The following is a 21,276-nucleotide window of genomic DNA, read 5'->3' as shown; positions in this document are numbered from 1 at the left end:
ACGGAAACCGCGGGTGTGACGGAAACCGCGGGCCTGACGGAAACCGCGGGCGTGACGGAAACCGCGGGTGTGACGGAAACCGCGGGCCTGACGGAAACCGCATGCCTGACGGAAACCGCATGCCTGACGGAAACCGCGGGTCTGACGGAAACCGCGGGTCTGAGGAAACCGCGGGTCTGAGGAAACCGCGGGCCTGACGGAAACCGCGGGCCTGACGGTGCCTCAGGGGCAGGAAGGGAAGGAGAGCCGCGGTCAGCTTCTGGGTCACCTGTCCCGGTGGCTGAAGGTGCTGATGCTCCTGGAGGAACTCAAGAGGAAAGCAGGATCTTGGGGGAAGAGCGTGGCTTTGGCCAAAGATGGTCAAGTTCAAGGGGCCTTGGAGCGTCCTGGGGGAGGCCGGTGGTTCCCTGTGCCCGGAGAGGCCAGGTGGCCCCCGTGTCTCCCCTACTTGTTCACGGACAGAGTGGGAGCTGCTGTCCGTTTCTCAGGGGAAATGCTCGATTTCAGCTAGCAGAGGCTGTGGGGTTCGTGGTCACCCAGGGTCTGTAGAGTCTGGTCCATCCCGCCCCTGGCCCCGCTGTGACCAAGCAGGGAGCAGCGGAGGGGGCACAGGGTCCCCCGCACGCGCGAGGCCTGCTCCCAGGGGGTCGCGCCCATGCCGGGCCAAGGCCCAGCGTCTCTGCTTCGGAGTGGACGTGGCGTGCAGACAGCTAGGGAAGGCGCACACCATGCGGGCGCACGGATAGCGTTCAGCCCTAGGATGGCGGAAGGCTGTACACACTCAACAGACACCGAATCTGGGATTTGGGTTTTGATGGTTTCTGGAGCTAGTGGGACCGGATGCTTACACTCAGGAGTTCCCCAGAATTAATGCTGAGTGTTGCCCCTTCCAACCTCGAGGAAGTGCGGGGCCAGAGAAACCCTCTCGACGTGCAGAAGGGCCTGGAACAACCGTGGAGAATCAGCAGGATTCTGCGAGGGAGACCGTTCAATACAGAAGTCGATTTAAACGTTATATCAGGGGGCGCCTGGGTGGCTCAGTGGTTAAAGCCTCTGCCTTCGGCTCAGATCATGATCCCAGGACCCTGGGATCAAGCCCCGCATCGGGCTTTCTGCTCTGTGGGGAGCCTGCTTCCTCCTCTCTCTCTCTCTCTCTCTCTGCCTGCCTCTCTGCCTGCTTGTGATCTCTCTGTCAAATAAATAAATAAAATATTTAAAAAAAAGTTATATTAGAAAGGCTAACAGACGGCAGCGCACCAGGCAAGAAGTTTGAGGTGATTCGCTTTGTTTTAATGTTTCCACGATTGCAAACTCCTACCAGAAACCCTACCAGAAAAAAGCGGAAACAAGAAACTGAGCACCTGGAGGGTCTGGGAGGCAGCATCTGTCAGCGTCCCGTCACGTCTCACAGCGGACCGCAGAACGGCCACTGGTTAGAGCCGGAAGGGGCTGCCCAGCCAGGGGTCTCTCGTCTCCTCCCCCAGCTCACACTTTGGGACCTTTCTCAGCAACATGGCCAAACCACTCGGCCACATTCAGCCAAATCGCAAAAAAAGGTATCGGAGAAAATCAAAGGGAATCATTAAAATTTCTACCATGAAGTTCACCTTGTAATCTTTGGTGATTTTTAAAAGAAAACGCTTTTTCCTATTCACTAAAGTGACACACGTTTAAATTTACCTTTAAATAGAAAAATCAAAATAGAAATAGGAAACATAGAAAATGATTTGTCCACAAATTCAAAATTACACAGCACGTCCTGTTTGAGAACCGGAATTCAGTCGCATTTAAGCCTGTCTCAGCGTCGGAACTTGACCAGTGCTGCTTGTCCGACGAGGTCGCGAGAACGACCCTGTTTACTTCTCTGACAGCGAGCGTGTGCACACGCGTGCGCCGGCGAGGGGGCGGCGGCATCTCAAGCCGGCTCCCACTGAGCACGGAGCTGGGTGCGGGGCTCGATCTCACGGCTGAGATCACAGCCTGAGCAGAAAGAAAGGGTCCGGTTCTCAACCAGCTGAGCCGCCCAGGAGCCCCCAAGTGACTCGTGGACGAACCGTGGGGCGGGGCCATCCCGTCAGCCGCCCCCAGCAGGGCTGAACCGCCTTCTCCGCACAGGCTCCCCGGCGGGGCCTCGGCTGCCCGTCGTGCTGCTCCCCGTGAGTGACCTGGGCCTCCCTAAGCCTGACCTGTCTCCGTTTCTGAATGCGGGGATTTCTTCTAACCTAACGCGAATTCTTCTCCTTCCTCCTTCCTAAAGCTGACCACGTTTATCTTCCTGTCGTGTGTTAGAAGCCAGACCTGGCGGGCGTGGACCGTGAAGCTCCCCGTGGTCTTGCTCTGAAGTCACCGTGTCCAGGATCCCGGGACTCCCCGCCCTTTGAGTCTCCTCGGGGCGCCGCTCCCTGTTGTGTGCTTCCGGCATTCAGGGAAGGTGTCTGGTGGATCCTTCAGGACCCCGAGGGGCGGTCACGGTGCTTGTCTGCAGGAGGCTGGATGCTGTAGGAGCACTTCGCACAGACATGCTCTCTGGTGGTCCCGTTCTAGAGGGTTAGACATTCTGTCTCCCCAGGCCTGCGCAGACTGTATTTCCAAAGTTACAGAATGGTGGGTGCTTAGAGTATAACTTCGTTAACTGGCTTGCATTAATCAAAGCTTCGTGTCAGCGATGACCGAGGGCCAAGGACCTGACGTGCGGGAGTAGCAGACATCTGCTGCACGCATGCGTGGGTGTGGACGTGTGGGCATGTGCGTGCAGATGCCATGCACGTGACCCCACACACATGCACAGGGCTGTAAGCACACACAGTCACACACGTGCACGCGCCTGTAAGAACGCACGCCGTCACATGCGTGCACACCGCTGTAAGCACGCGCGCCATCACACGTGCACACACCTGTAAGCACACGCACCGTCACACGCGTGCCCACGGCTGCCTCCCTAGCATCACTGATGAGCAGAGTTTCAAACTTCACCTTGCTCTTCCTGGAGAGATTATTAAAACTCTGGTTCCCAGGCTCACCCAGAGTGTCTGAGGCTGTAGGTTTGGGGTGGGGCTCTGAATTGGCTGTTCTAGCATGTTCCCAGGAGATGCTGTTGCTGCTACTGACCCGGGGACCCTGCTGGGAACAGTGCTTAAGAGAATCCTCACTGTCACTGAATTAATAAACCCCTCCCGATACTTCCTGCAGACTGGGAGTCAGTTCAGGTGGAACACGGCCTCTGCGACCTGTGGTTAGGACTTGGAATTGGGATTGGGTTCCTATTGGAAATGCACGACATCTGCCTTCCCTGGGCCTGTCTCTCCGGGCCCATGGCCACGTGGCCTCCGATCGACTCTCCTGCGGCTGCTCCGAGGCCCACGGTCTCTCGAGACCCCTCAACGTGTACAAGGTTACAGTGACCGCACAGGTGCTGTCCCCTGCGTCCTCAGACCACGCACTTCCCGGCATCCTGCTCTCAAGGTCACGCTGTTTTCTGCCCTATGCGAGAGGCTGAGTCCGTGCAAGGACTTCCCATGTCAGCTGTTAGTGTGCTTCAGTTCCAGAATCTCCGTTGGGTTCCTTTTTTAAATTTTTCGTGGCTCTGTTGGAAAGCGGGCCTCTGTGTGCCCTCTCCCTGGCTGGGTGGGGTGTGGTCTTCTCTGGGGGTCTGCCGGGAATCCGGGAGGGGCCTGGTTGCTGTCCACGCATGTACGTTCAGACGTGCCGTTTAGAGAGACTGGCTCTTACACCGACTTTCTGTAACTATCAGCCGTGCGCGTACGGCAGCGCCTAACCCGTGTACCGGTGCGTTAACCACGCTGAACTCCGCTCGCCACCCCCAGGCTGTTCACATCTGGCGTGTGTGTCCCCGCACCCCAGGTCTCTGCGAGTCCCCCCTGCCCGGGCGCTCAGAGCTGGGGTGCGGCGGCCGCCAGGTGCGGCCTCCCTCCATGCCTTCCCGGGGCTCCGGGCACGGGCCTCACACCCGCAGGCCGGCCTTGCGGCGTCCGGAGGTGGCCGAGGCGTCTGTCCCTCAGCGGCCTGCTTGCCAGGTTCCGGGGCTTCCGTGTGCTTCCCTGTGTGTTGGGTCTGACAGGGAGGCGGTGTCAGAAGCTGCCTGTGCCCAGCCACCGTCCTTCCTGAGGACTTGGGGCCTGGCTTCTTGGTGGTGTGATGTCCCGGCCGAGTGTGTTGTGCGCCCGCCCATGTGGCTGTCCAGTTCCCGGATGTCGTCTCCACGTAGGCCCAGGGGGTTCTGTCCGAGTCCCGGGCGAGCCCACGTTCGTCCCACGCGAGGACAGAGCTTCCCATCACCTGTGTTCACGCTGCGGCTCAGCTAGCTCGTCTGTGCCCCTGAATCGGACCCATTTCCCACGGGGGACGCGGCCTCCGGAGACACCCACCCTCCTCTTGGGGACATGATTTCGGTGTCTTGGCAGCCAAACCGCCGCCGTGTCCTCACTGTGGATACAGATCAGCCTCTCCTGGATTTAAGAGCCACAGGTCGGTGCAGGGGGCCGCATTCCCAGAGAGCGTGCTGGTGGCTCTGGGGACCGGGAGAGCACAGGGTGAGGGCCGGGTCCACCGCGCAGGGCAGCTGGGGACCGACGCCTGGGGCCTCCGCTGCCCTGGACCCTGACCCAGAGCCCAGAAGCGGATGCCCCGAAGTTCCACATTTCGTTTGCTCGCTCCTAAGTCGACACAGTTCATTTTAGTGACTTAAATACTTTCTGAAAAGCCTTTTCTCACACCATAAACTAGAACAGATTGTTCAAATCATTTACGACGCTTGAGTTGGCTCAAAATGGTCAGATTCCTGAAAAGTTTGTGAACATCAGGAGAGGTCAGGAGGGAAGCGTCACTCCTGACGCAGACCAAGTGTTGCTCCGGGAGCCCTTTCTTGGTTTCCCAGGGCTGCCTACGCAGAGCCTCACGCATGGAGCTCCAGCAGAAGTGGTCAGTTCGCAGGTCTGGGCGGCAGCCGCGGTCGAGGATCCGGTCCTTCCAGGGCGCTGGGAAAGAATCACTCCGCCTCCCCTACTCCCTGCCTTGGCTGGACTGTGGCCGGATCTCCCCCTTCTTTGAGGGCACCAGTGCTGCTGGAGCAGGGCCATCCTCATGCTGCGGTGATCTTGTTTTAAGTAGGCGTCTCTGCAGAGACTCGTTCCACGTCCACTCAGTGGCACCGAGTTGGGCTTCATGGGCATGGGGGCCCCCAGTTGCTCCCATAGTAACCCTGGGACTCCATATTGTGGGGGTTGAGCCTGTGAGCAGGGAATCTTTTTTTTTTTTAATTTTAAATTTTTTAAAAACTTAAAATTTTTAAATTTTTAACATTTTAGTGTTCCAGAATCTGTTTGTGCACCACACCCAGGGCTCCATGCAGTCGGTGCCCTCCACAGTACCCACCACCAGGCTCCCCCAACCCCCCACCCCCTTCCCTCCAAAATCCTCTGTTTGTTTCTCAGAGTCCACGGTCTCTCATGGTCCGTCTCCCCCTCTGACTTCCCCAATTCAGTTCTCTCCATCTCCCCATGTCCTCCGTGTTATTCCTTATGCTCCACAAGAAAGTGAAACCAGGTGATACTTGACTCTCTCTGCTTGACTTATTTCACTCAGCATCATCTCCTCCAGTCCCGTCCATGTTGCTACAAAAGTTGGGGATTCATCCTTTCTGATGGAGGCATCATACTCCATAGTGTATATGGACCACATCTTCCTTATCCATTCGTCTGTTGATGGGCATCTTGGTTATTTCCATAGTTCGGTGACTGTGGCCATGGCTGCTATAAACATTGGGGTACAGATGGCCCTTCTTTTCACGACATCTGTATCTTTGGGGTAAATACCCAGGAGTGCAATGGCAGGGTCATAGGGAAGTTCTATTTTTAATTTCTTGAGGAATCTCCACACTGTTCTCCAAAGAGGCTGCACCAACTTGCATTCCCACCAACAGTGGAAGAGGGTCCCCTTTCTCCACATCCTCTCCAACACATGGTGTTTCCTGTCTTGCTAATTTTGGCCATTCTCACTGGTGTAAGGTGGTCTCTCAATGTGGTTTTAATTTGAATCTCCCTGATGGCTAATGATGATGAACATTTTTTCATGTGTCTGATAGCCATTTGTATGTCTTCACTGGAGAAGTGTCTTCATGTCTTTAGCCCATTTTTTTACGTGATTTTCTGTTCTGTGTGTGTTGAGTTTGAGGAGTTCATTATAGATCCTGGATATCAGCTCTTTATCTGTACTGTCATTTGAGTATCTTCCATTCCATGGGTTGCCTCTTTGTTTTGTTGGCTGTTTCCTTTGAGCAGGGAATCTTAAGTTTTCCAAGACTCTTTGATAAAGAAAGTGGTCTTTATTTACTTTTCTGTGACTTTCATAAATACTGCATTTATAGACTAATTTAAAATGATAGATTTCAATTAAATTTACAGCTCTTATGTTTCTTACTTTAACTGATAGATTTTAGTTCGGGGGTAAGAATGGACACGTGCGCACCTTCTGCCCCTGAGCTTGTGGCCCCGGAGCCTGGCCTCGTTCCTGTTCCGTGCAGGGGCCCCTCCACCTGCTGCTTCCCCCCATGCCGCCAGCAGCCGCGGGCAGCCCTATCTCCCCGTGGACGTGGCCTCGTGCTCTGGTCTCCCCTGGGCTGCTCAGGTTGTCCCTCTGTCCGCGAGAAACCAGTAGCTGTGCTCCAGCACACATGTAACCATCCACAAGAACTGCGTGGAAGTGCGGCGTTTGGGCTCACACGCTGGGTGTGTGGATCTTCTGGGTCACCGGGAGCTCTGAACTCATCCAGAAAACATTGCAGGCAGTTCGCGGCTGGACCCCCGAACTCCAGCTCGAGAGACTGTGGAGAGGCTGCCAAAAGCATTTTCGCTCTCCCAGAGCCGGGGCTGTACGCGCCGGTCGACGCTGGGCTTGTGGGGGGAAGCCTCGCTGACCCTCAGGGTCGGCAGAAGGTGGGCGTGTGGTTCGAGGAGGTTTCTCTCTGCTGTCGTCCCAGCACACTCCTGAGACGTGGTCTCGCCGCCGTCATCCAGATGAACCCTCACTCGTCCCGCTGGCCTCCGTGAAGGCACGACTGGTCCAGGAACTGGGCTGCGGGGTTCCATTCCTTACGTGGCTCAGCGTCGTGCTGGAACTCAGTGAGAGGACACAGCACCAGTGACGCCTGCATATTTCTCTGCATAAATGCATTTCTTGTTTGTGTTTTCTCCCCTAGGGATCTGCGCTTTAACAGAATCAGGGAGATCCAGCCTGGGGCGTTCAGAAAGCTGAGAAACTTGAACACGTTGTAAGTCACATTCTGTTGGGACCCGGCAGGAAACAAACCTGGGGTCAGCCCCGGTTATCTGTGGTCGGGCAGGAACGGGGGGCGTGGACACGGGTCGCTAGAACAGAACGTGTGCATTGAGATGTCAGGCGTGGAACCTGAGCTTGGCCACTGTCCTGTCTTGTCTGACATCGTGGACCTATGTGGGTCCCTCATAGGTAGGTGTGACCCAGACCCCGTGGCCGTGTGTCCTCTTGTCTTTCTGTGAGTGCCTCGGTCCCAGGCTGGGCCAGACCCTTCACCTTGGTACGAGGTCAGGACCCATTGCAGGGGGCAGGGGCCGGCGCTTCTCCTGGCTACGAGGGCCCGGCAGGGGTGGGGGCGCCATCCCTTTGAGCACCGATGCCTAGTCCCAGGGATGGACAGATGAAGGGGACAGGCCTGATGGGCGCCCAGAGGTTCTGCGGCTGACCTGGCCTACCGTCCTATCCAGAGCTTGCCAGGACGATGGCGTCTCTGGCTCTTTGCTCCCGAGGGTGGCTACTGGCACGGGGGATGGGTGGGGCGCTGGAGCAGGATCGGTTCTCTTGCCGTCCCGGGAGCCGGTGGGGGAAGCGGTCTGACCCTGGGGAGACCACCCTGCACGTCCACGCTGGCTTTACCCTCAGCCGAGGTGGGCAGTCCGGCAGACGGCAGGACAGAGAGACACTGCTTTGCATCGAAGCGGGCATTTGGTCAGTGTGTAGGGAGGGGCATGTCGTGCGGTGACAGGGACACCGGCCTCCCGAGAAAGCGTGTCGTCCCAGGGCGAGGGCTGACCCACTTCGTGTGCGTGGGGTGCTTGGCCGGCGTCCAGGCCGGGCTCCGCGCCCGAGTCGCCTGGCGACCTTTCCCAAGCGGCCGGAGCGTGCCCCCGCGCGGGTGCGGGAGCCGGGCCCTCACTCAGACTCTCTCGCAGGCTTCTCAACAACAACCAGATCAAGAGCATCCCCAGCGGAGCGTTCCAGGACCTGGAGAATCTGAAGTATCTGTAAGTGACCGTCCGGCCTTTGCTCTCTCGCTCACGCTTGTTCCCGACCGGGAGCCGCCGTGCGTGCGGGCGCGGCCGTCTCTCCGGGTCGATCTCCACAGGCATCGAATGAGCGTTGGGCTCGGGTTTTTAGTGCGAGTTTGTCGGTGTGAGGCACGCGGCCGTGGGGCGCTCGGAGTGTGTGCTCAGCCGTCAGGCACGTGGCAGCGAGGGGCGTGAGGGCCGGCCCCGAAGGCCGCGCGGGGCGGGGGACTCGCGGCCCTGCTCGGCTGCAGGCGGCCTGCCCGGCCGTGGGCGAGGTGTGAGGGGGCCCTGGTCTGCTGATTGCCCCGTCGTCCCCCGGCTGACGTCACCTCCTCCTAGTTTTAGGTAGTAAAATTGTCGTTTGCCTTTTGAGACTGATTTTAGTCCATCCCTACATGAGCAATGAAACATGAGCTCGGCAGGCCCGAAGACGACCTTGCAAGCTCGAGCTGGCCTCCCCGCTGTCGGGCACTTGCTGCAAGGCGGGAAGCGTCAGGACACACGTTCCGGGACCTTCCTGCTGTAGATACAAGTGCGCGTCCTGGGCTTTGAGCAAGTGATTCTTTCTTTTAAGACTTCGATGAGCTTTTAGAGAGAACCATTTTAATGAGAGACTGAGATCAGGGACTTTTTGGGGAAATTTATGTCCTAAACGAACGTGAGTGTCTAGAAGTCACATTGATTTTTAAAATAAAGTCACATTGTTAGTGTTGCTGTGCATTTTACCAACTGTTTGGTTTCAGATGTCGTTGGTTCGTGACCGTGTTTATAGAGATGCGCATCCCTCAGTGAAGGCCATTGGAATTGTTGGGTGTAAATACTTCTCCATTACTTTTGGCATAGTTTGTTAATCGTTGCAGTAGAACAGAATTAGAATTAGAATACAATAGAATAACACACAGAATTATGTTGTTCATTTTAAAAATGAGTGAAGGGCCTTTTATTCTTGAGTTTTTATTGATTTGATTTGTTTTATTTTTAAATTCTAAGTGCTGTACAAGGTCCAGAAGAAAGGTCTTGGTTTCGTAGAAAGTAGGTTCTGTGAGCTGAGAGCAGCACTCCGTAGTGAGTGTGTGGGTTACTTTAATTCTTTATTTTGCTTTTGGCTTAAATTAATCAAGAACAACTTATTATTTAACCTGCAAACATATTTAGTGTTAAATACTTTGGGATGCCTCATTTTTCACTTAAAATGGTTTTTTCTAAGTGAGGCTTCATGAGCCTCTCCTGCCGGCCGCTCCCCTTCGAGGCCCTGTGCCCCAGCCTCCCGCCCCCCCCCCCCCCCCCGTCCACGATGCCCCCTGGTGGAAGGCGCCTGGTCCCTGCTGGGGGGGTGGGCCGTGGTCAGCAGGACCGGGAGGTGGGGTGCTCGTGAGAAGGACCCCAGGAGCAGGGGCAAGACTCGGAGCCGGGTCCTCGCAGGAGACGGCACTGCCGCCAGCACGTGGAGGACACTGTGCAGCTGCAGCGTCGGCGAGCTCCCCCGGAGCTTACTGGTTATTGCTGCTGTGACCATTAGTCTGGGCTCTTCGAAGCTGAGCAGGGGTTATCTGCCGGACCCCAGCGGCTTGTGGGACGGTGTCCGTCTTCCCTCCACGGACGCTGCCGGAGGGTGCGCTTACGTCCTGGGAGGAGCCTCCCGTCCAGAGGGGACTCTGGCGTCAAGTGCTCTTCAGAACCCACTATCGGAGGACGGTCCGTGCCCGTTGTTTTAGGAAGGCGGAGGCTGGCCCCACGCCCTCGGAAACACACCCCGCCCATGTTAGCGGGGCTCCGCTGTCGCGCACTCCCGTTGTCTTTAACGTGTGTGCAGACAGACGCTGCCCTTAGGCGGTCGCCCCGCCATTCTAGAGGAATGAGCGCAGAAACCCCGCTGGGCCGTAAGAGAGCAGGGGCTCCCACCAGAGGGTAAGTTGTGGGGCCAGGCCGTGTTCTTTCTGGTTTCCACATGCTTGCTGACTCCGGTGATCCCAGCAGCTGCCCCCTGCTCTGCACACCGGCGGGGACTGGGACAGAACGTAGACTGCGGGGTCACAACCACACTAGCAGGTGGCTGGCGGACGACTCTGTCCCACGGGGCCCGGCTCTGCCCCGGCTCTGCTGGGGGCACCAGGTCCTGGACCGGCGGGGGCGCCACCTGTTCGCGCAGAGGCTGTGGTTCTCTGTGGGGTCCGTTTGGCTGAGGAGCGCGAGGGAGAAGGAACAGCCGCTGCATGGGGTGGCAGCGGTCAGAGACCGCGGAGCAGGGCCCGTGAGGCAGCCCGCCCCGAACACAAGGACAGGCGGTGCCGCCATGCACACTGTCTGGGACCGAGCGTGAGGTTGCACGACGTTAAGGCAGAGCAGGCCTGTTCGCTGGAGTGGGTGGGTGGGCGGACACCCTGCCGGCCGATGCTGCGGTGCCCGGAGATGCCTGCGGACGGCAGGGAGGGGCCAGCGTGGGTCTGTGGTCATGGGTGGGGACGAAGCAGCGCAGACACACGTCTCTGCCCCGATGCAGAGGTCACGTCTGAGGCGCAGGATGCCGTTGGCTTCCCATGATCTGCCACGAGCCAGTGTGTGTGAGGACGGTGCCGACCCCGAGTCCTGTCCCCGGGCCCGGGGCACTCGGAGGCGCCTCACCTTGTGGCTCTGCCCAGAAGTCGGCAGACTTTCTGGGACGTGGCAGCACGTCTCTGAGGCTTTGTGGGCTGCTCGGCTCTGCCGTGGCGGCTTGGCTCTGCCACGTGGCCCCGATCGGCCGTGGACTAAGTCGATGTGTCCGTGTTTGTCATGGATGCAGAAGTTCAGGTTCTGAATAGCTTTCCTGTGTCGTGAACTTAGTCTTCTTTCGAGATTTTCAACCGACTAAAAAGGTAGAAACGGTTCTTCGCTTACAGACTGCGTGAGAACAGTCTCTGATGCTTCCCGCCTGCCCACCTTGCCTCCGTCTCGTGAGGAGATTCTGCCGGGCGAAGACATGTCGGCTTTGTATTGGGGCTCTCTGGAAGCCGGGGTGGTGGGTGGACAGCCTGCCGTTGGGAGCCTTCCTTTGAGGAAGGGCCGAGCACCTCCGTGAGGGGAGCTGCGGCGCCGTGTCGGTTTGGTCTGTATTCTGAAACAGTCGTTAATTTGAAACTCCCCCCACATGTCAACGCAAGCCTTCCCTCCTCTGACGTTGTGGCCTGTCGTGTGCTAACGCTCCCGTTTCTTGTTTCAGCTATCTGTACAAGAATGAGATCCAGTCAATTGACAGGCAAGCATTTAAGGGACTTGCCTCTCTAGAGCAACTGTAAGTGTCCCCCCCGCACGTGGCTGTCTGGGATGCCACCCGCCCCTTGCCTCTTGTAGGGCAGATGAACTAAGTCTGCTGTTTGCACGATGCATGCCTGTACTAACGGGGCGTAGGGAGTGCGTGCATGCGGTGGAAAGAGCGGTTCTGTCTGAGCTCCTGCCCCACCAGGGGACGGCCCCGGTCTCTGCTGACGGCGGCCCGTGCCCAGCGTCCCTGAGACCAGGCAGCTCCCGCCTCCACGGTGCTCCCATTCCCAGCAGGGACGGACGTGAGAGCCAGGGAAGGTCTTTGGGGAGGGTCTCCGGGCCGTGGGGGACGAGGAGGCTGCTTTCCTTGGACCCTGTTTCCTTTATGACTCTGCACTCGTCCGGCTTCTTTCTGCATTTATGTCATTATTCTGGAGAAAATGAGCTTTTTCCCTGTGTTTCTAGTTAGTGTCTGTTGGATGCTGTTTCTTTCACAGTATATGAAGTCAGCAGGTTTTTTTGAGTAGAATTCCTGGTGAGAGGTTTTTCTGGTGGGTAGGGGCTGAGGTGGTTCCGAGGCATTTCAGATGGCCGCACGGTTACGGTCGCAGGGCTGGACGCGGCCGTCGGCTGTGACGCGGCCCGACGTTCTTCCGTGGCGGCTGTCCATGCGTCTGCGTGGCTCCTCTGCGCGTCGGGCACAGGCCCGTCTCCGGAGACGCTGGGGCAGAGACAGGGCAGAGCCGGGGCAGGGGCTCCCCTGAAACCAGGTGCTTCCCAAACATAGACAATGCGCGAGGGTCTCGGGGTCTTTATTCCGGGGCGAGCCGCTCTGCTGGGTTTGCGAGCGCCGCCGGCGGCAGGACGGAGAAGCCGCTGTGCTTCGGGTTGGTGTGGTTCCCCCGCAGGGGAGGAGGGAACCGAAAGTTAGAGGCTGGGTTGGACGGCGAGTCTGTGAAGGCCACGATCCAGACGCCTGACGCGCCTCTCCTGGGGCCAAGCCGTCGCCCCGGAAGCCGTCGGACTGAAACAAGCCGGAGTCAGGCGGCGCCCGCCCTGACGAGGGGCGAGGAGGAAGCAGGCGGCGTCTGGGGAGACGTGAGGCTCTGGCTCCGGGAGCGGTGCGTCCAGCCGTCCTGGCGACAGCGGGTCCCGGGTCAGGAAGCCGCCACAGCCCGGCTCAGGCAGCGAGGGTCTGTCCGCCGAGACGCGGCTCCTCCGTGGGTGTCGGCGGGTGTCTGACGGGCCACGGACACTCTCAGGACTGGGTCCCCGCCCGCAGAAGAGGTTGTTCTTGTGGGTGCGTCCGGGGGGCTGGGTCCTGCCGGGGCTCCCCCCCATGCCGGGAGCCCCCCCCATGCCGGGAGCCCCCCCCCTGCCGGGGGCCCCCCCCCCCGTGTCGGGAGCCCCTCTCGCCCTTCAGAGGCCAGCTCGAGGGTGCTGGGGGTCTGCGGAGCCTGGGCTCCTGGGAGGTCCCGCTCGTCCTGTGTGCTGAGCACGTGTGACCAGAGTCAGGCAGCATAGGTTGGGGTTGGCGCCCATGGCTGTCTTGGGGCCGTGGGAGGGCAGGGGCGCCCCGCCTGCCCAGAGCTGTGGCCTCAGCCTTGTCTCCGAGGGCCGTGGAGACAGGCTGCAGTGAACCAGGCCAAGGAGGTCCTCCGTGCTCCCCCCTCCCTCCCCGGACGCCTCCCCAGCACCCCACCTGCCTGCCAGCGGGGGAGGGGGTCCCCTCCAGGCTTCTCCGGTGACAGGGACTACATCCCCCCCCCCCCCCGCTTCAGGCTCCCACACACCCTGCTCGCGGGCTTTCCCCCCGGAGTGGAGGGCGGCGGGCCGGACACGTCTGTGTGCCCTGCAGCCGCGCTGGCGACCTCCCAGACTCGGGGTCCCCGTGGTGCCGTCCCGGGAGCTGGGCCAGGGAGGCACAGACAGGCAAGGAAGCGCAACTGACCTTGGGTGACCTTGCAGTCCCAGGAATTTCAACCTTGGTGACGGTCTCTGAGCTTCCAGGTGCGCTTTGAGAACGCTTTCTGCCTGGTGCTACGGTTCATGATGAAACGCGTAACCGCTCGTGTCAGTCTGTCCCTGCCGCTCTGCCGGGCGCCGCGTGAGTGAGCTGTGGGGGGCAGAGATCTCTTCTCCGCATGTTGTGGGGGGCACTCGGGGCAGAAGCACCCTGTCGCACGGCCGCGTCCAAGCCTGTGTCCACTGTTTCACTTAAGGGGAAAAGCACCGATTTCACAGTGAGAAAGGCAGTATTTAGGAAAATGAGAAGACATTAGTTGTACTGAGAAATGTGTAGATCGTGGAAAGCCAGGAGACACAGCAAAAGATGAGTAAATGCCGGTTATTTGTGTAATTGAGCACATTTGAGGAAACGTGTGACTTGGCGCTTCGTTGTTTCTGTGGTTCCCTGTGTGCTCAGTCAGCGTAAGCCCCGCACCCCCGGGAGATTCGGAGAGGTTAGAGGATCGAAGGTGTTCGTACACGTACAGATGTGCCGTAGGGAGGCTACGTGAACTCTTCCTGCAAAGGCTCACATACCACGCGGAGGTCACGGCTGCCCAGTCAGGCCCCGTGCGTGGGGGGCCTCGGTCAGGGTCACCGACAGCCGTTCACTCCTACAGTCTGTGCCCAGTTTTTAATTGTATCTGATCTTACGATTTGATGATTTCACTTGTTTTCCATGTAATGTAGGAAATCTAGAGAGTTACTGACATAAGAATTTGAAAGGCCTTAGGAAACTTTTGAGCAGGAAATCTAGATCTGCGGAAGCAAAACTGTTTAAAGTCTGTTTCTTCTCTCTGTCTCTCTCTTTTTTTACACTTGTCTAGATATCTGCACTTTAATCAGATAGAAACTCTGGACCCAGAGTCCTTCCAACATTTGCCGAAGCTGGAAAGGCTGTAAGTCGCATTTCCTCCCGTCGCCGAGTCTGCCCGCGGCCCTGGGCCGTCGCGCTGTCCAGGTTCTGCAGGAGGGGGAGACCACTGTCTGTCCAGACCCCAGAACTGACCGTGCAGAGTGCCTGCTCCTTGTCTCTCGATTCAGAAGCAGGACTGACGAGGTCTCTTTCTTCGGGAATGGTGATAAAAATAGAAAAAAAGAAAAGAAAAGAAAAGAAAAAACAAACCCTGGTTCTTTTCTGGGCTAAATAATATTCTCAGGTTCATTTGCATGAAATAATGCAATCACTGAGTCATTGTTTTAGAAGCTGCGTTTTTGGACTGTTCATACTCTTCTACACACGTAAGAAGCATTTTAGATGTTGGTTTGTTGTATTGTCTCTTTCAACAGATTCTTACATAACAACCGAATCACACATTTGGCCCCAGGAACATTCGATCACTTGGAATCCATGAAGAGACTGTGAGTATGTGTTCCGCGCAGCCCCGTGTCCCCGCGGCTTTGACCGGCCCCGAGCTGGGCTGCGGAGTGTGGGTTCCTCTCAGGAACGGGCAGGAGGCACCCTTGGAGACAGCACAGCCGGGGGCCGGCGACGCGGGGACTGTACCAGCAGATCGACCCTTTCATAGGCAAGCGAGACATTTCTAAAATCAATTTGAAATTCTTCAGATTATTTTTTTTATTAGTTATTCATTTATTTGACAGAGAGAGACACAGTGAGAGAGGGAGTACCAGCAGGGGGAGCGGGAGAGGGGGAAGCAGGCTTCCTGCCGAGCAGGGGGCCCGTGTGGGACTCAGTCAGGACCCCGGGATCGTGACCTGAGCTGAAGGCAGAGGCTTAAGGACGGCGTCCCCAGATGCTCCTTCAGATTAATCTTCAGTCCCGTGTTGCGGTTTCAGTGGTGGGAGGAAGGTCCCCCGCGAAGGACTCGGTCCTGCTCCCGTGTTCAGCGTTCCCACAGCTAGAGGTGAGATGCGCGGGCTCCCAGTTTCTCGAGGCCCCTGAAGACGCGGCCTCTTGGGCCGGGCGGTCGCTTCACAGGAGTAGAGGAGCCTGAGGGCCGGTTACCGGACGCCGCCCTGCGCTTTGCCCCGGGGCCTCGGGCTGCTCTGCCGTCCCCGAGGGTATGCGGGGAGCTCGGCGTCCGGCAGTGCAGGTCCGGCGCGGAGAGCAGGGAAGTAAGACCGCGTTGCGGCTCTCACGACTCCTTCTGCATAAAGCCAGCGGCGGCCGCGCTGGAAACGGCGCTGTGGGCAGCCACGGGGCCCCTGCATGGGGAGCCGACGTGGGTCCCCTTCCCACTCTGCCTCCGTGGATGGATGCGGCCTCCGGCTGGACGCTGCCTCCTGTCCTGTGCGCGGCCGCCCCAGCGGCTTGTGGGCCCGGCCTGTGCACGGTGGCCCAGACCCCACGTCCCACGGTGTTCCTCCCACCAGGCGGCTGGACTCGAACGCGCTGCGCTGTGACTGTGCGATCCTGTGGCTGGCGGACCTGCTGAGAACCTACGCCCAGTCGGGGCACGCGCAGGCGGCCGCCACCTGTGAGCACCCGCGGCGCGTGCAGGGCCGTTCGGTGGCCACCGTCACCCCCGAGGAGCTGGACTGTGGTGAGTGAGCCCAACGGAGGGAGGCGCCCCAGCCCAGCGCCAGCATGCGGCCCCGCCTGTCTTCTGTGTCGGTGTCCCCAGATGGCGTCTCGGTGGGACCCGACCAGGACGCTCCTGGGTAAAGCCGCAGTCTGTGTGACCATCGGAGCGACTGCGGTCTTCCGGCTCCTGGCGCGTGCTGTCTCTCCTGCCCCCCACGCCCCCGCCCCACAGGCCTCCAATGCATATGAGCAGGGGTACTGGGCTGTGGGCACCTCGGGGACAAGCCCGAGTACTCCGCTTCCCCTGGAGTCAAGCCTGCCCCACCCGGCAGAGTCCCCAGGGCCAGCCCTGGCATCCTCGTCAGGCGTCCGCTCCCTCGTCTGGAGCACAAGCCATCCTGGCTCCCAGTACCAGCCGGCTCTGACTCGACCCATCAGGGCGTCAGGGCCAGGCTCGGCCGCGCTGGGTGCTCTGTCTGCCTCCCCAACCCTGTGGTCGCAGAGACAGAGGACGCGGAGCAGCCGGCAGTTAGCAGACTGGAGGAGGGGGCATCCCCGCCGGCCTGGGCCGTGGGAGGGGGACACACCTGTGGGACAATGGACAAAGCTCCGCTGCCGTGCCCTGCGTGGGAGAGTTTCCTGCTCCCGGGGCTGCTGTAGCTCAAAAGCATGATCTTCTGTCTTACTAAAAACTTCCGCGGAGTGCGCCGTGCACACAGGCCCCTTGCTCTCCGGGAGGGTGAACAGCCGCTGGGGCCTTGCCGGGTGCCCGCCGTCACCCAGGCTCTTTTGGCACATCTGAGGGTCAGGACGTGCTGGCTAAGGCCTCAGCCCATCTCTGCAGAGAACCTGTCTGTCCTCCTTGTGGGAGCATTTGTGGCTGGGATAGATGGTTCGCTTGGGATTTTCTCCGGAACATGAGGGATTTGGTTTGGGTTCTTGTTTGCTTTTACGGGATGGTTAAGACCCAGAGATCTCCATTTCCTTCTTGGCACAGAGAGGCCCCGGATCACATCAGAGCCCCAAGACGCAGACGTCACCTCGGGGAACACCGTGTTCTTCACATGCAGAGCAGAAGGCAACCCCAAGCCCGAGATCATCTGGCTTCGAAACAAGTAAGTCAGGTGTTGGCCGGGCTGCCTCGGGGGCGCACTGTACCCCCAGACGTCCCGTGGGCTCCGCCAAGTGCGGCCCCACCCCGACACCTGTGGACGGCCCTTGGATCTTTCGTCGCTGCCACGGAGGAGGAGGTCTAAAGGAGAGACTTTTCTGCTGGGGGTGGGGGCGCGGCTCCTCCTCTTGCCGTGGGTGAGGGGTGGGGTGACCTTGGTTCTTGACCCGCTCACGTTCTGTGGCTGGAAACGGTGCGTCCGGTCCCTGGGGCTCTGCTGCTGGAACCCTCGGACCCGTCCTCCTGGCTAAGGGAGGCCCTTCTTGCTGGGTCAGTGCCTTCAGGGACACCCATCGAGCGGACACTTACGGACTCAGCTCCTTGGGCATCTGATTGGCCTGAGGAAGTAGGGCTCTCCTGCCACGCACAGGCATTTTGGGGGTGTGGGGCAGAGCTGTAGGAGGGGGCATTCCAGGGGTCAGCCCACCGAGGGCCCCTTGTTAATGAGGCCACTTCCAGGCATATGGTGAGAACCGACTTAACACGAAAGCACCTTGTCGAGGCTCCTTTTCCCGTCCTCATGGGGACGTGGACGGGCCTTCGCTGGTCAGTAGATCTCGGCTCTGTGTGTCCGGTCTTGACTGAGCGAGGACAACGCTTTGGGGATGGGAACCCAGACCGGACACTGCCATCCATCGTCCTGCCCGGCGCGGGGCGGCCGAGTCCCGCAGGCGTTCACAGAGAGAGGTTCAGGGAGCTTAGCATCGAGCCGTCGGCGCAGGAGGTGAAGATGCCTTCCTGCCTGGGTTTGGGGCCATGACCTGTGCCCAGCGCTGCATGGGGGTATGACCGATGCTGTCCCAGCCTTCAGGTCACTTGTTAACTTTGGATGACTCTGGACTCGCTGGGAGTTAAAATCCAAGTTAATACGAGGAATAAGTGTGTACTTAAAAGGCAGGAAAGCATTGATTTGGCTGAGCCTTTACATCTGTTTTCCTAAATAAACACGTTGATAGCAGAAGTTAAAATGTTACAGCCAAATGTGGCAGAGGGAGAACCCCGAAGCGCCAGGCCCGAAGCCTGCTGCCGGGGTTTCCCTCCGCCTGCTCGCCCCTGTGGGTGTCTCGCCTGCCGTCAGCCTGCCCGCGGGCTGCCCCGTTATCTTGAATGGATTTGCCGGAAACCAAGGAAACTGTCTGCTTGACGTTTTCCCGCTGTGTTCCTTTTTCACCCGTGGAAAGATTGCTCTGTGACTTTAAAATCTTACAGGCTGAACACGTGAATAATCAGGTCGATGAATTGGAGATGTGGTGGGTCAGTCCCTTTCCTAGAAGCAGTGAATAAGCAGGACCCTGTGATGTAGGACAGTTTCCTGGTGTCCCCCAGCCCCAGGGGCCCTTCCTGTGTCACGAATCAGCTGTCCCGTGCTTCACGCACGAGTACCTGAGAACCGGACGTCTGTCTTTGTAGTAATGAGCTGAGCATGAAGACAGATTCCCGCCTCAACTTGCTGGACGACGGGACCCTGATGATCCAGAACACGCAGGAGACGGACCAGGGGATTTACCAGTGCATGGCCAAGAACGTGGCCGGGCAGGTGAAGACGCAGGAGGTCACCCTCCGGTACTTTGGGTCTCCAGGTACGTGCAGCGGAAGGCACACAGGCTGCTGCAGAACAGCTCTCCCTTGCCGCACCCGGCTGGGTTGGGGTGTGGGTGCGGTGTGGTGGGACATGGCTGTGCTCAGTCCACAGCCAGGTGCCCTCCGCTGCAGCCTTGCAAGCTTGGTCCTAGGTGACGCTCAAGCTGTGCTCTGCTTTTTGAATAAAAACCCACACCGTGACATTTCCTTAAAGGGGCCGCTCGCGTGTGTTGCATGAGTGGTGTGCGTAGGGCGCACGTCCTGCTGCTTTTTTGGGACTGTTCGTGCGTTTCCGAGTGCCGAGCCTTCCTCTGGGATCGATCGCTGTCACCCTTTTCCGTTGCCCGCTGCCAGTTTGGAAGTCCCGCGGTGCCCTCCGTGTCGCTGCTTGGCCCACAGCGTCTCACCCGCCTTTGTGGGTGATCCGAGTCCAAGTTCTCGCCTTCCGCGGTCTCCAGCGCAGTCCGTCTGTTCAGTGCGCGGAACATTCCTCCAATGTCCTCCCGCTTCTGAGTCCCGTCTTGTCTAACTGCGTCTCTGCTGTCCCGCTGGGGCCATGACCTTTCCGCCCCGGGGAGCAGGAGGCAGGCCACTTCCCCACGCGAGGACCGGCTCTCAGGTGACACAGCCTGGAGCGAGATCATGTCTCCTACTGATTTTGGCTGCCTGTTCCTGCGGGGCGGCCTGGGGGTCCGCGGGTGACGGCACGTGGGCGGGCCTCGCGTCATGCACTTTGCATGTGTCGGCTGGAGCACGTGCCCTCCGGGTGGGCTCTGACGCTGGGGTTCTTGTCCCTGCGAACCGTGTCCCGCTGCCTCGCCTGCCGCGCCAGAAATGCTAACGTGAGGATTGTGTCTGCGTTTTCTGTCCTCCGCCGTGCCTTAGTCACGGGGTCCCGGGTCGCGGAGCCTCAACGTTTGCCGGCACGAACGCCGCAGGAACGGGTCTTCCCTGCCTCTCCCCTCTCCGCGGGACTCCTGCCTCGCTCCTCGCAACCCCGGGCGCCGCCGGCGCCCCCTTCGTCCCTGCCTTACCGTGTTCGCGGCGCCGGCTCCCCTCACGCTTGCCCCTCAGCCCCGCGTTACCTGTGGAAGCGCGGCCTGTGTACCTGGTTCTGCAGCAGGAGTCCCGGGGGCTTCCCCCGAGTCCTTGCTGTTACAGGTCCGCGTCCCTTACCCAGAGCTCCTCGGGCCGTCTCTGGAAATCAGGGATCTGGGGCGTTTCCGCAGGGGCGCGTGGCTCAGGGTGGACCGAGCGGCGGAGCGCTGCCGTGGGGTCCGGGCGTCACCCTGTAGTCAGCGTGGCCCCACCGCGTGCTGCCTCAGTGGTTGTGGAGGCTGCCGGCGCCGCGGGCCAGGCCAGGTGTTACAGATTAGTGATGAGAAAAGTGTTCTGTTTGGGGAGCATTTCTGGATTCCAGAATCGGGGAGAAGGGTGTCAGCCAGAAACGTTCTAGAAACTTCCCTTGTTGCTACTGTCCACGTTGGTAAGCTCCCGGCAGAGTGGCTTCTGGGTGCTGTGGTGCAAGGGTCTTGCTGGTCCTGACGCACGTGGTCACTCCGGCCCCCGGGGGAGCGGGGGTCTACAGCCGTGGACACCAGCGAGTGAGTTCTGTTCTGCACGGACGCCCCCCAGCAAACGCACTGGAAGGGCGTGGATTTTTCTGGACTCACAGAAAAGTGTGGGTTGAAGGTGCAGTTTTGTGTTTGCGAGGGAAAGGGGCTGTCGTTGCGAGTTCCGAGTCTGGACGGAGTGTGTTGGCCGTGAGGAGGAGCACCTAGCGGATGTGACCACTGACCCCGTGTCCAGCGCCCACAGAAGTGGGGCCCCTGGGGCTCGGGCCCATGCCGGGGGCGACGGGGACCGGCTGGGAGGCGCTGGCCCTGCCGCGCGCTTGCCCCCACCCCCGACGTGGGAGAGCCGACGGCGTGTCCGGTTCAGCCGTGTTCGCTTCGCCCACTTCGAGGCCCGCAGGCAGAGGGAAGAGACGGAGCCGGTGCCGACCGGAGGAAATTAACGCACGACTTGTGTTTCGTTGTGACAGCTCGACCCGCTTTTGTAATCCAGCCACAGAACACGGAGGTGCTGGTCGGGGAGAGCGTCACCCTGGAGTGCAGCGCCACGGGCCACCCTCCGCCACAGGTCACCTGGACCAAAGGGGACCGCACGCCCCTGCCCGAGGACCCTCGCGTGAGCATCACCCCATCAGGTGGCCTCTACATACAGAACGTCCTGCAGGCCGACAGCGGCGAGTACACCTGCTTCGCGTCCAACAGCGCAGGGAGCATCCACGCCGCCGCGCTGATCATCGTCCAGGGTGGGTCAGGGCGCCCCTGCGTGCGTGTGCGCTGACCGCGGGCCCCAGCAGAGCCCCTGCCCCAGCAGAGCCCGTGCCCCAGCGAGCCCCTGCCCCAGCAGAGCCCGTGCCCCAGCAGAGCCCGTGCCCCAGCAGAGCCCCTGCCCCAGCAGGG

The 21,276-nt window shown here is 59.6% G+C and overlaps 1 protein-coding gene across 2 annotated transcripts in view; it reads left to right on the top strand.

Annotated features, from left to right (window-relative positions):
- The window catches only part of PXDN (peroxidasin), a 68,247-nt gene that overhangs the window by 24,757 nt on the left and 22,214 nt on the right, over window positions 1-21,276 (top strand). The window contains exons 2-10 of one of the 2 annotated variants that reach the window (XM_059405065.1): window positions 7,214-7,285; window positions 8,223-8,294; window positions 11,518-11,589; window positions 14,393-14,464; window positions 14,856-14,927; window positions 15,903-16,072; window positions 17,051-17,168; window positions 18,635-18,804; window positions 20,850-21,122. In XM_059405065.1, the coding sequence (XP_059261048.1) occupies window positions 7,214-7,285; window positions 8,223-8,294; window positions 11,518-11,589; window positions 14,393-14,464; window positions 14,856-14,927; window positions 15,903-16,072; window positions 17,051-17,168; window positions 18,635-18,804; window positions 20,850-21,122 (1,091 nt within the window). The remainder of the gene's footprint in view (window positions 1-7,213; window positions 7,286-8,222; window positions 8,295-11,517; window positions 11,590-14,392; window positions 14,465-14,855; window positions 14,928-15,902; window positions 16,073-17,050; window positions 17,169-18,634; window positions 18,805-20,849; window positions 21,123-21,276) is intronic. The other variant, XM_059405066.1, reaches the window with a different exon arrangement.

This window comes from Mustela nigripes, chromosome 7, assembly GCF_022355385.1.
Source record: "Mustela nigripes isolate SB6536 chromosome 7, MUSNIG.SB6536, whole genome shotgun sequence".
In the NCBI taxonomy this organism is placed as follows: Eukaryota; Metazoa; Chordata; class Mammalia; order Carnivora; family Mustelidae; genus Mustela; species Mustela nigripes.
Note: the sequence above shows the minus strand (reverse complement) of the source record. Positions and strands in the feature narration are given on the sequence as shown.